Here is a 13,613-nt window from a genome sequence, read left to right on the forward strand (position 1 = left end):
TGTGACTCATCGTGTTATAGATGGCTGATGCAAGATACAGGTGCCACATACTACATACCAGACATTGGTATAAAATGTGAATTCGAAGCATGATTAAGAGCACTGACAAGTTAAGGATGTAGAACATGTCATCGAAGAAAAACTATATAGCATTATGCAATCAAAGTGTTTTTCATTCCGCTTGTAAATGGTTTCACCTACGTCTTGCTGTCACGGTTTCCAAAGAAAAATATTCTCCAAGACAGGAGCGAACGAGGCGTCTTGCATTTGTGCACTCAATAGTTATGAATTCAAAGCATTTCACATCCTTTAATACGTACGCCAAATCAATGCCATTGCCAATGGTTTTCTTCAGGATTAAATCACATACCAAAGAACATTTTCGCATTATTTTTTTATTGCAGTGTAATGTCAATCCCATAATATAACCACCAAAGATTTAATTAGAATTTATTACCTCATATTGAAGTAACAAATCGCAAAATTTCTTGGAGCCTGATTCAAGTTTTCTTAAGTTATGCATGTTTCTTCTTATTAACAATTTCAAGGGGTGAGGCCTCATGCTTCGGACCGGCGATACGGAATTCGCGCTGGTTCGAGTCTCGGGGAGAAGAAATTTTCTCATGACCTTTCGACCAGTGTATGGGACCGGTGCCAACCCGGCATCGTGAGGAAAATGGGGGAGCTACAATGAGTAGCGTAATCCGGTCAGGAAAGCTAGCAATGGCTGGGGGTTCGTCGTGCTGACCACACGTCATCCTATATCTGGTTGGATGATCGTTCACCTGTGCTTAGGCATGTGAACGTGAGGCCAGCAGTCTAAGTTAGTCGCCTTTGGCTCTCTGGAGCTGTTACGCCACGGATTTAATTTAATTTAATTTTAGTTTCAAATCACAACAGTTTCTTTGAAGTCAGGATTCCCTAAGTTCTGTATGTTTTTCTCAGCCACCACTATTTCATGGAGTACCTTTTAAGTTGGTATTTCATAAGTCTGTACTGTACTGTAAGTCTGTACTGATTTCTTCGGACACTCACAGGTCAAATTTCTCTTAGTTGTACTGCTTTTGTAAAAACAATTCTCATTTCCAATCATTTATATCTTGTGAGTACACTAGATCTACATATTTCTTAAAGACATTTCGATTTGTGGTAAAGATTACTTCTGTTTACTCATACTTGCTACATACATTTATGGTGGCATGTAATGACTTTCAGCCACTTGATATTTTTAACACTATTCTGTCTAATAAAGTAACTTAGAGATAAAATGCCCAGCACTATTTTATCACCACGAGAGGCTTCATTCAAGAAACACCAACATGTAGAACTGATACCAGTGTCATTCATTATTAAAACATTACACTGAAGTTTCAAAACCAGTTTAATTTTGATTTGTATGGGTCAGTACAGTCCTTACTTTACAGGAATACCAAACTGAATTTTTCTGGGCTTCTCTGAATTGGTTCATTATTTAAAAAAGACAAGATATGAAAATATATAGTCATGAGGATCTATATAACCTGTGCGTTATTTGAGGTTCTTGCTGTGGTGTAGATGTCAGTGTTGGTCTTCTCAGTTGTTAATGCTGTATGGACTTTTAGATAGCACTAAGGTTCAGAGTAATATACTGTCTCCATCTTCAGGTTAAGTCACTATTTGGCTGTCATTTGTTAATTTCTCTTTCCATTGGTTGATGTGTCATTTTTGTATACCATTTAGTCTGTCAAATAAGTATTTAAAACCACTCTGATCATTTATGTTCACCCTGCATATATATATTTATTTATATTCATTTTGGTAACTGAACTGGCTCTTCTTTAATTTGGCAACAGTTTTTCTTTCTTTTTTTGATGTTCTGTGAATATTTGACCCATTCTATGGCCATTTCTGCCTTTCTTTAGGATTCAGACTTGCATCCATTGTTCTTAAATAAACCTGCATGTGACTCACATTTTATATTTTAATTGGATTATTTATATATTTAGATTTAGATACTTGTGCTTATATGTAGGTGTATATTCAGGTACTGTGACATTGTTACAAAATAGTACGATACTAAGACACAAAAGCAATCAGAAACAAATACTAGCTTGTCAAGGAGGACTCTGCACTTGGGTTACTTAGTTATAGAAATAATCACTTTTGTTGAATCATTACAAAATACGATCTCTTACCAACAGAAGGACAACAAGAAAGTTCACAATTTCAACAGATCACATAATAATACATAACACACATTTAAGAAATTTATGATAGGCCAGACATGTATATATAATTCTGACTGAGAAATAAATCTAATGGAATAGAGAGGAAATGGGAGTACAGCAGTTTCTCTAAAAACATGGTAGTTGCATTTCTGGAAAAACATTGTAGAAACTTTTGGTTTGACTGGAATCAAAGGGTTTGTGGTCGAAAATTTGGATTCACCTTCACAAGTGTAATTTTTCTTTGGTAGTTAGTCATATTATTAATTTGAATGTATTATTTTTGAACAAGTTTTCATGCATTTATGGATTACTTCCCTGAATTTCTTTATTTTAGATCATGTTACACCCAGTATGCACCTGAACTGTGGAAATAACTTCATCTTAGCATGTTCATATCCAACATTTTGGAGACGTCATACATTGATCCTGCTCACAGATGCAGAGACTGTCTGTGAAACACTGGATATGTAAGTGTAAGTGTATACTACAGGCTCACATGGCATGCCACCCAAAAAGACAGTAAATGATACTGCAAAGAAATCAAAGTGCATCACTGTGGTGATTGATTTTTTCTTTTGTATGCACGATATATTTAAATTTAACAAACATTTACACCAGTACTTAAGTACAAAGTTTTGTTCTGATTAGAAATCATAAAATAAGCTAACCCTGACATAGTAGTATATAAACCTGAGACTCCATTTCTACATTAAATATTCATAGAAAATTACATAGCATAATGATGAAGAATAATGCACTGTGAATTTACATTGCTTCAAATGTAAAGAAATTATTTTATAATTTTTCTAAAAGAGACTACAAACATTGCACACTGAAGAGCTGCAATCAAAGCATTATAAAATGCAAAGTAATCAAACCCCTGTAAAAGTTCTTGACTTGTTGAAACCGAGTAAGCACACACAATGAATTAATGGTATTCAATGACAAACACTCAACAAATATAAGTGAAGGACATTTCTTCACAATTTCCTTCTCTTGAAAATGAAACAAGTTACACTAATAAAATAATAATGGACAGCTGTATTAACTGAACCCACAGCCTCCCAAATACGAATCTGATGTGCTAACCACTCAGTTGTAATGTTCAGTACGTAGCAGTCTACAATGGTAGTGCTTGGTAAGAAGGTCTTACACCAATAAAAACTGTATATAACTCAACCCCTTGTTATCAGACATCAACAATACAATTCATCAATCATCCAGAGCTGCTAACTTCGTATGAACAACTTGAAAAAAAGAAAATAGTATAGAGATAGATGTTTCGTATATATGTGGTTGAATTGTAACTGACAAAATTTAATCATTATAACACCAACAAATACAGTGACAACACTGGTTAGATTGATTTTGTATAACATGTCCATTTTTTTGACTTGCTACATATAGTTACCATCTGGTAATAGGCTTAGAAAAATTACAGCAATAATAGTGGGAAACAGATGTTACATTCCTAAACAATTTACATTAAAGGGTTAATTCAAACAAAAACTAAAGCTGCAGTGGCAATTGTTGCATATACAGAATATCTGGGTGTCACACTAAATGGGTAAAAATTTGTAAAAGCAGCATCTTCTTTTAATAGGAATGAGAGAGAATTTAATACAAATGATAATTCACAAGAAAAGTAATAATAACTTTAACATGTTTACAAGGATAAGTATTCATAAAAGACCTACAAAATAGTAATTGGAACACTGCTGGTGTTTTGATGTAGTGTGAAGGGCATGCACAAAAGAGTGACATTAAGAACTTCTTAGCCAGTGAATGCATTATGTTAGTTGAGGAACTTGAATGTGCTGCTCAAAGTATATATTAACAATGTTCAATAATGTCATATGAACATTTATGAAAAGTTGATCACTTGTTTTAGCAGCTAACTTGAGACATAACCCACATATAATACAAAAGTAGTCTCAAGCATTCAGATCTTGAGACTGAATACCATGCTAAGGAACTGTTCATAATGAATGGTTATAACTCCATCTTGATCGGTGTCATACTGCCGGAATGCTGAGGTCAATGTCTGCAACAAAGAGTGAAGCAGGCTGTTAACCATTTAACCTTTAGCATCCTCTTATTGTCTTATATGCAGTTCAGCTTCATGTGTGTCACACTAACATACTGCTAAACAGTTAACCATGATGTTAAACCCAGTTAGCAGGTCCATAGCACAGGGGTTTAAATTTCTTTTTTCCAACTGGTAAAGGTTAATGAATATAAACATACACATTATAAGTCATCTGTTGTAGCTAGAACTCTGGGTCTGGATGAACAGAAGCCTCCACTCACAGTTTCACTGTCAGAAGGACAGCACTTCTGAGTATCTTACTTGCCTCATTACCGTTAAAATCTATGATTTATGTATCATTGAAAAGCTTTTCAACTTTTTATAGGAACACTGTTTCATACTGTCTATTGTCTGATGTATGTAAGATAAATATAGCATTTCAGGAATTGGCTCTACACCCACCTTCAGGTGACTGGTTGTCATGATAACATCGGATTGGTTAACATCGACCAGACTACACAGCGCAACAACCCAGAAGACGGAAATCTTCATACTCACCGCTGTGAGAACCTCAAGCCTTACATGATAATAACACATTTCTTTCCTATTATTAATGATAATGATTGTGTCAAACCTTCTGAAAAGGTCCCAGGTTTGATTCCACCTGTTGTCACTAATAACAGGGGGAAAAAGGGTCAATATCATAACCAGTAACCTGAAGAATGGAGTACAGCCAACTTCTGACACATCTTGTATATAATATACCTCAGAAAATGGACAATGTCCAACATAGTCTTCCTATAATGAATCAACCATTGTCACAGACCTTTAAAGAATCATAAACTTTTGCAGTAAATGTTCTCCGTCATACTTTTCTGCAACTGTGCACTTTATACAAATCTATATGGAGAGAATTCTGAATGACATGAGAGGAAAAAATAAAAAAATACACAGCCAAAGTATTTTGTCACATGTGTTCACATATGAATAGTAGGTGTTTCATGTAGATGTATGATAGAGAGGCTTGGTTGTCAGACAACCCACATAAAATTGAAAGTCTTAGGAAGAAGAAAAAATATGTGTTTTATATGGCTAATATAAGAAAAATATTGTTAACCTTATCCTACATTCTTACCAACTATTCACCTTAATTCAGTGCTAGGATTAAGAATGAGAGCGTTGTATTTGTTCTCCCAAATGTCATCATAGTGTGCTGCTTAGGCACAGCAATAACTTCACCTTCACATTTACCATTATCAAATACATATCTTACCCACACCCTCACTTAGACTTCAGGATTATATACAGTGGAATCCATGTTAAATGCATGTTACTTTAAAGATATTATTTTAGTAAGCACAATTTTAAATATGGAGTAAATATAATGCAAGATTTTAATGTGATATAACCAACTTACATAGAGCACAATGCAACACTGAATAAAGTCATCAAAGAAAATGATGCCTCTTCCAGACCGATCATGTTTCCGGACAATCATATCAATGGTACTCTCACTGAGTCGGTAGCCAAATGTGATTAGTGCAGTCTTAAGTTCATTGCGATCAATGTTGCCCGAGTTGTCACGATCAAATGAACGAAAGCAGCCTTGCCAGTCTGTGACATATTTCCACAATGCACCAAAATCTTCAAAGCTCACTGTTCCTCTGTTCTGCTTGTCAAACATTCCTGAAATCCACACAAAAGATTGAACTAAGCACATTAATATTAAATAACACTATCTGCACTAACTGTAAGTGATAATGCAACATTGGTTAGCATATTCAGAACTGGCTGCAAAGTCATTGGATTACATCTTACTATTTCGTCAATGCAGTAAGTTTTAGAAACCTAATTTTTGACATGCATATCTTGAAATAGTGATCCTGTTCTTTATATGTTACACAAAATGTTCTCTGTCAGTACCACAATGTGAGAGTCATCTACTGCTTGGTACTTTACTTTCCAGCCCTGCAATAAATTTCCTCTACATAATGTGATTTACATAGCATGCCTGCTCAGGACACTCAATATGAGTATTTCCAGACAGAATTCATAAAGCCTTCTTTCCTCACAGCACTTTTAACTGGTACAAAGGCACCTTCCACATACAATGATATTTCTACCTTAAATGAATTAACAGTAAATATGTCTAATCAATTGGAATGAAATAAAAGAAATTTTAGTGACATGCTTAGACTGAAGTAGTAATCTATAAGGCTCATAAATATCAACAGTTTGAAAGGCAGTAAACTGCATGACATGAGATATTTAAGAATACAAAACTAGGAACAGATAAAACATTTTCCTTTCTGTAGTTTTGATTTACTCCCCTAAAATTAATACCAACACAGAACTAAACTATTAAAGGTGTATTTTCAGATGGCTGTCTTCTGGGTTGTTGCACCATGTAGAAGTTTACCGACATTTCAGAGGTCCTTGCTGCCCTGATGATGGAGGCAACAAGGCCCTCTGAAACGTCAGTAACTTCTCCCAGACTACACAGTGCAACAATCCTGAAGACAGCCATCTTCAGACTGACCACAGTGAAAACCTCAAATCCTACAAAAGTATATTTCTGTATGGAGCAGAACTCATAACCCCTATTAATTTAATTTACATATGAAATTAAATTTGAGAGAAGGATGTCAGATATCTTGTACGGAGTCAATAAGAGTGATATTCCTTAATAATTACTATATTACCCCATTTATAAATTCCTTACATTGTTCTGGCAGTTGTTTCTTATTCCAAATGATATGTTTGTGTATCTCACAATATTTTGCCAGAATTTAATCAAGCTGTATCAACTTATACCTTTTCAATGTTTCAACAGAAAATTCGGTGTAAAATACAAAAGCTAGGCAATGTTTCTCACCTGTATGTATTTCATTCTCAGATCATAACCCCATTAACATTTAACAGCAGACTGAAGCAATTTTTCACATATTCAAAACAATATGGGAATCTGCAAGTAGATTACCATTCTTGTCTTTTGCCAAGTTAATTTTAGGTTAGCAAACTCTCTTAAATTCATCAATGTCCCTAATAAGTCTAATATAGCAACACATGCAAAATTAAATATTTAGTAAAATTGCTCAGTCCATCATACAATAAGAGAATTAAAACTAAATTAAAATAAACTAGACTAGACTATCTGAAGCTAACGTGATGTTATCAGAGATAAGCATACCAATCAGATTATTACATTTTAAGAGTTTAATACAAGAGTTTAACACATCAATTTTATAAAATAATGTCTGACATTGTGTCCAAGTAGCTTCAGTTTTGTGAAAAGGTGCAGGAGAGGATAAAAATTCCACACTTCACTCACATATTTTTAAACTGTAATGAAATATTTACCAATCATAAGCCGAACTGTCTCTGGATTAAATGGAGTCCATGACCCATTTGACAGTGCCACCTGCAATTCTTCAGCTGAAATATAACCACTCCTATCCCTGTCAACTCTGGAAAGAAACAATCATACTGATTATCCATGATGACGCACAATAGTTTCTGGGGTCACTTTATGACTAAAGCTGTGATAACAGGCTAACCTGAATGGAGCTAGTGTTCTCTTCTGCTAGTATTACCATTTTACTATATATTTTGTCTAAATATCTGTCACTTTACCTAGCCTAACAATAGCTTGCCTAACCTAAGGCGATATAATTTTAATTACTGGCATGCCCACAGATAGAGGGGAAACCTCCTGTTGCACTATCTCTAGTATTTTTCGTGGGTTTCCTCAGTCCCTCCGGGAAGAAGGCTGGAAAGCACCTTTAATTAGGCCACGACTGCTTCCTTCCATACAATCCCAAAACATATTAATTAATCATCCTACTGACAGCGGTCGCCAAATAAACCATAAATAAACGATTAAGTAAGGAACAATACATCAGCTGACGACCACTGTCGAGTTTTAAGCGCTGCCAACCTCACAGTAGCCGCTATGCTACGTACAGCTGAAGTTTTTATATCGTCTATAATAATTCCTCCGCGTCAAATTGATGTTCGCGTTATCCAGATTTTCCAAAGCATATTTCTAACAGGTAACAGTTTTTTGGAAATACTGCCGTTAATATATGCTTGTCTGTGATTAAATTGTAGACATAGTTGCAATATTCTTTCCGGCGATTTAGTACGGAATAACCAAATTATTGTGACCTTTATGGAATTCCTTTACCTTGAAAATACATCCCACAAAAACTCTCGACTTGGCATTGGCGATGAAAAATGAGCCATGTTTTAACAGAGTTGCCTTAATCACACGACACAGTCTGATTTCTATAATTAAACTGACTTGTCACTGCTCACACCTATTGCATACACTTCCGCTATTCACTCTCTCACTGAAGGACACATGTTGCTGAGATTACAAGCAATACAGCCAACATAACAATTACAAAGTTCACAAGCCCACACAACTGCACAGGGAAAGTAGAAGGAAATTTGTTTGTAATAGCTTCAAGTACTAGCCTCAAGGAAACAACAATCTTTATCTTTTCACATGTAAACTACTTGCTGGCTTTTACTATATTGGCTTCAAGCACTTGCTTCCAATAAACTTTCCCAATGCAAATTAGTATTTGAATGGCGTAACAGGTAGCCAAAGATAAGAAGGAAATTAATGTAGTGACTCAGCATAGTGAAACAATAATAACGGGTAAACATATGAACTAATACATGGTAGAAGATGGTTATCTTCTGGGTTGTTGCGCCGTGTAGTCAGGTAGAAGTTTACCATCATTAGAGCGATCATCACCCTGATGATGGAGGCAAGGACCTGTGGAATGTCGGTGAACTTCTACCAGACTACACAGAGCAACAGCCCAAGAGACAGCATCTTCAGACTCACCGCTGTGGAAACCTCTAATGGTACTTAATAGATGGCAGTTAAGTATACAGTCAAACATATGGTCGACTATGGTGGACTCGGAAAAAGCGAACATCACGTAGCGGTACAGGATCCTCGAATCGCTGTGATCGCAACTAATCGATTAAAAGAAAAATATATTTCAGCACTACTGAGTCGAAAATGTTTTAATGCCGTCTTATCTACCTCGTTTCAGCATTTTAACAGTTTTCTCTGATTCGGAGTAAAAATATTTTCCAAACGAGATCTTTGCGCTTTCAAATTTCTCATTAGACCAGACAAATTCTGAGTTTTTGACATGATTGACCATAAATGTTACAAATTGCAGCGACATCAGCTGCATTCCAAGCATAATATATTTCTTTGTGACCCATTTTGTTCAATATATAGGCATACATCATGCCGGAAAGTGTGATCCTATGTTAGTTAAGTGGATTCATTGTCCCTTGAAGCAATCTCAGGTTGCGAATGGAGGAGACGGCATCTAAATACGGAGTGTAGCTCCAAATATATTTAATAAGCATAAGAAGACAATCGACAAGGAGTGGTCCTTCAGCTTTTGATTTGGGCAGGGGACAGCTCCTCACCGTAAAATATAAGCATGATACTACGGCTCCGAGCTTGGACTGAGTCATTGGAATGACCTAAGCAACGGAAAACGGACATTGCGGCACTGCCTTGGAACATACACAAATTCCACTTGTTACATTTTGTGAATGTTGTGTGCACTTTGCGCAAAATGCCGCCCAAACAAGCTTTTTAGTTGGCGCCAGTTCAACCCTGAAGTTGGAAACGGTGGCTATTCGAAATGTTGGTGTCTACCTGCGAGTTCACACGGCGTTACAACCCCAGAAGAACAATATCGCCATTGCTGGTTATGATCCAGATTTTATCATTTTATTTATTTTATTCAAGAAGAATGGCGTAATATGAGGATGGAGAAAATTACATCATGCGGAGCTTCGTAATTCGTATTCTTCGATGAATATTATTAGCATGACCAAATAAAAGAGGATCAGGTGGGCAGGCCATATTACATGCATGCGGAAGTTGATAAATGCGTACAGCTTTTTGTTTAAAAAAAGCCTGAAGGAAAGAGACAGTTGGAAGACCCAGGCGTAGATGGGAGAACAGCGTCATAATGGAGACATCAAGAAACTGGGGTAGAGGGTGTGATGGATTCACGTAACTTAGGAAAGAGACCGATGGTGTGCTCTTGTGAATACGGTAATAAACATTTTTGTTCCATAAAAGGAGGAGAATTTCTTGGCTAGCTTCTCAAGGACTCTGCTACACGAAATTAGTTCATGCTAGGGATTTTATAAAAGCAAAGTCTGCATGAGGGTCAACATTGCACTGTGTACTTCACAGGCACGAACATTTTAGATACGCGACGAACAGGCAGAAACGATCTGCCATTGTTATTATTATTCTTCTTTTATACATTTTGTTCACAAATTTAGCTTCATGCTAGAAGTTCATATTTCAACTACGAGATGGCAGGGAATTCTCCTTTAATTTAAGTGTTGCCTGAGAGAGGGCGAGAGATGTTTTAGATTTGTACCACATATTTTCTGGATTTACTACGTGCTGAATAATACTTTAAGAGCTATTCCTCGGTAATAATGGTTTTAAAGTACAATAAGCAAAGCTGATAATATTAAGACCAATTACAAAGGCCGCTCAGTTTAAAGTGTAGGTCTTGACTGAAGGAACACCGGGATCGCAAATTCGAGCGGATTTTTTCAGCGTTTCTCTGTAAGGATCTTATGTCAAGCTGATCCCAGATCCAAAATGTCCTAGCATATGACTGAATGGATTAATAATTTTAGAAAGAATTTTGTTTTGGAATAAACCAGTTGGAAAAATCCGTAAACGGCGAAGAATTACAGTCTATTAGTAAGAATATTGTAACGTGTTGTCGTGAGAGCAGCACAACAATGTCAATAAACAGTTTAATTGTCTGTTTATTGACATTGTTGCGTCTGGCATTGTTGTCTGTTTATTAACATTATTGGGTTTGGCATTGTCGTATTCGGTATTGTTGTCTATTTATAGACATTGTTGTATTTTTATAGACATTGTTGCTTTTGGTATTGTTGTATTTGTTTATAGCCATTGTTGCGTTAGACATTATTGTGTCTGGCATTGTTGTGTCTGTTTAATGACATTGTTGTATTCATTTATAATTGTTGTGTCTGTTTAATGACATTGTTGTATTCATTTAGCGTGAGGTTGTATTGTGAGGAGACTGTTGGACGTTGTATTGCTGAAGAGTGTTGAGGAGAGTGTGAGTCAGGTTGTAGAAGTGAGTTGCAAGCGATATGCTGTTGCGGACATTGGTGGAGTCGAGTGAGTGGTGGTGTGGCGCCGAGTAAGGACTGGTCGGCTACGTGTGGGAGCACCGGGTAGTGGACCGTGGCGGCCGAGGAGCCAGCGAGTGTCCAGTGGGGTGCTACGGGCCGATGTGTAAGCGAAGAGTGTGAAGAGCGCCGAACTCGAGGGACCAGATAGACACGGAGGACAGAGTGTGTGTGCAGAGAACAGAGACACGAAGTGTGTTGTTGTTTTTGTAGAGAGTTGACTGTATGTGCAGACCTCTGTAACTGATTTAATTTGACGTGAATAAATCAGGGTTGACAATCCAGGTCGCAACGCCGACCCACGTTACAATATCTTATGAGTTTATTTGTTCATTAATCTCTGTCGAGTATTTAAACTCCTGGGCACTGGTTGGCTGGTTAATGACGTGTCTATTTATCGTTTAATATCTTACGGTACACCTCATTATATATATATATATATATATATATATACATACATACATACATACATACATACATACATACATACATGATCATACTTCATTACTATTTTAATTTGTATAATTTTGTGTGACATGCATTGTATTTAATAAATAACCAAGAGACTGGTAACATTGCAGGCACTCGAAATACACAGAAAGAGTGACTGCCAAATTCAACATCATGGTTACAATCAACTATACTGAAAAAGAGCAGTATGATAAAGCATGAACAAATATGAAAAAGTTAAGTATCGCAGGTCGATGAGACTTAAAGACCGAACTGAACAAGACCTTTCTGTCATTACCTCACTTTATGAACGATTGTTAGATAATGAAAATGCGTTTGAATTTAAAATGTTTCTGTGTGAACGGACAAAGTACAATACACCCTATTCATACCTCCTTCAATAGGCTTATACAATCAATGCTGTCCTGAGTGTACAAAAGACGGAAGTAGCGTTCGGATTTTGTAATATATTAGACCCAGGTGAACAGAGAAATGTGGACAATAGGTGGACGCTGATATGTATAACAGGAAGAATTTATAGACGCACTGGCAAAACAATGACTAGGGGTAAATAAATATTTGGAATTATTCAAAACAGGTGTTTGTTATAATACTGGTAGAAAACGGTAGTAAGGCATAAGACAACTTATGGTTTATAATCGAATATACAAGAGAGGAATTAATAAATACCGAAGCACGATAATTGGGAGATTATTGTATATGTTACCGGCAAACTATGAAATCCGGCAATGTATAGAATGCCTAAAGTCAGTAGGCAAAGTATGAAATTCAGGCATTCTATGGAATGCCCAGGCATTTTATAAAATGCCTAGAACTTTTAGCTAATGTATGAAACTAACAGTTTATTCTCTACTTTGCCTAGGTATTCTATTCAGATTCTTTAGGCAAATTATATAACAAAGAAGTTTCTATAATACCATTTATACAGTTTTATTTTATCTTTTATATTTGCAAAAACGTAATATAAAACATTTTTTTTAATTCTCAAAACTTTTCTTATGTTCAGATTCAGTAGCTTCTTATTTTCGCGACTATCTTGCACAACCTCCATCTTGACAGCTTACCCAATCGACTTTGATTAATTTTAATTTACACAACCAAGCAATATTAACATTACGATTTATTTCATACTTTGCCTACTGACTTTAGGCATTCTATACATTGCCGGTAACATATATATGAAGAAATGGGAATATGTGCATAGAGCGGATGAAAACAGGCAAAATATAGAATGTAATTTTACATAGTTGCCCACTCCCCCATCCTTCCCTTCTTCAAACCTCATATGAATCCCTCTGCTTCCCATCATCACCATTTCAGCCCTGAAGATGGGGACACGATGTTTCCCCGGAACGTTGGCATCTTCCTACAAGGCGCCAAAACACTGACGAACATCACCATCTCCACAGCCAATTAAATTAAAATTAAATTAAATTAAATCCGTGGCATAACAGCCCTCTGAGAGTCAAAGCCGACTAGCTGGCTGCTGGCCTCACGTTCTCATGCCTAAGCACAGGTGAACGATCATCTAACCAGATATAGGATGACGTGTGGTCAGCCATTGCTAGCTTTCCTGACCGGATTACGCTACTCATTGTAGCTCCCCAATTTCCCCACGATGCCGGGTTGGCACCGGTCCCATACACTGGTCGAAATCTCATGAGAAA

At 36.4% G+C, this 13,613-nt stretch overlaps 1 protein-coding gene across 1 annotated transcript; it reads right to left on the reverse strand.

The window, feature by feature from the left end:
- Nucleotides 1-2,506: 2,506 nt before the first annotated feature.
- On the reverse strand, nucleotides 2,507-8,608 carry Alg-2 (Apoptosis-linked gene-2). The gene is made up of 4 exons (XM_022060508.2): nucleotides 8,423-8,608; nucleotides 7,597-7,703; nucleotides 5,654-5,922; nucleotides 2,507-4,251 (listed from the first exon to the last, which is right to left on the reverse strand). Exons 1-4 carry the CDS (start codon nucleotides 8,479-8,481, stop codon nucleotides 4,150-4,152), a joined length of 537 nt encoding a protein of 178 aa, XP_021916200.1. The 5' UTR covers nucleotides 8,482-8,608; the 3' UTR covers nucleotides 2,507-4,149.
- Nucleotides 8,609-13,613: the final 5,005 nt, after the last annotated feature.

This window comes from Zootermopsis nevadensis, unplaced genomic scaffold (genome assembly GCF_977971745.1).
Source record: "Zootermopsis nevadensis isolate Lab colony 2312 unplaced genomic scaffold, Znev_1.0 Znev_ptg000006l, whole genome shotgun sequence".
Lineage (NCBI taxonomy): Eukaryota > Metazoa > Arthropoda > Insecta > Blattodea > Termopsidae > Zootermopsis > Zootermopsis nevadensis.

Bases quoted from the DNA above. Each gene is read 5' to 3' on its own strand.
- Alg-2 (XM_022060508.2), bottom strand. From the start codon at position 8,481: ATGGCTCATTTTTCATCGCCAATGCCAAGTCGAGAGTTTTTGTGGGAT. The intron at 7,704-8,422 runs GTAAAGGAATTC...GTTTCTTTCCAG, and splicing joins TTGTGGGATGTATTTTCAAG to AGTTGACAGGGATAGGAGTG. The intron at 5,923-7,596 runs GTAAATATTTCA...TGTGGATTTCAG, and splicing joins GACAGTTCGGCTTATGATTG to GAATGTTTGACAAGCAGAAC.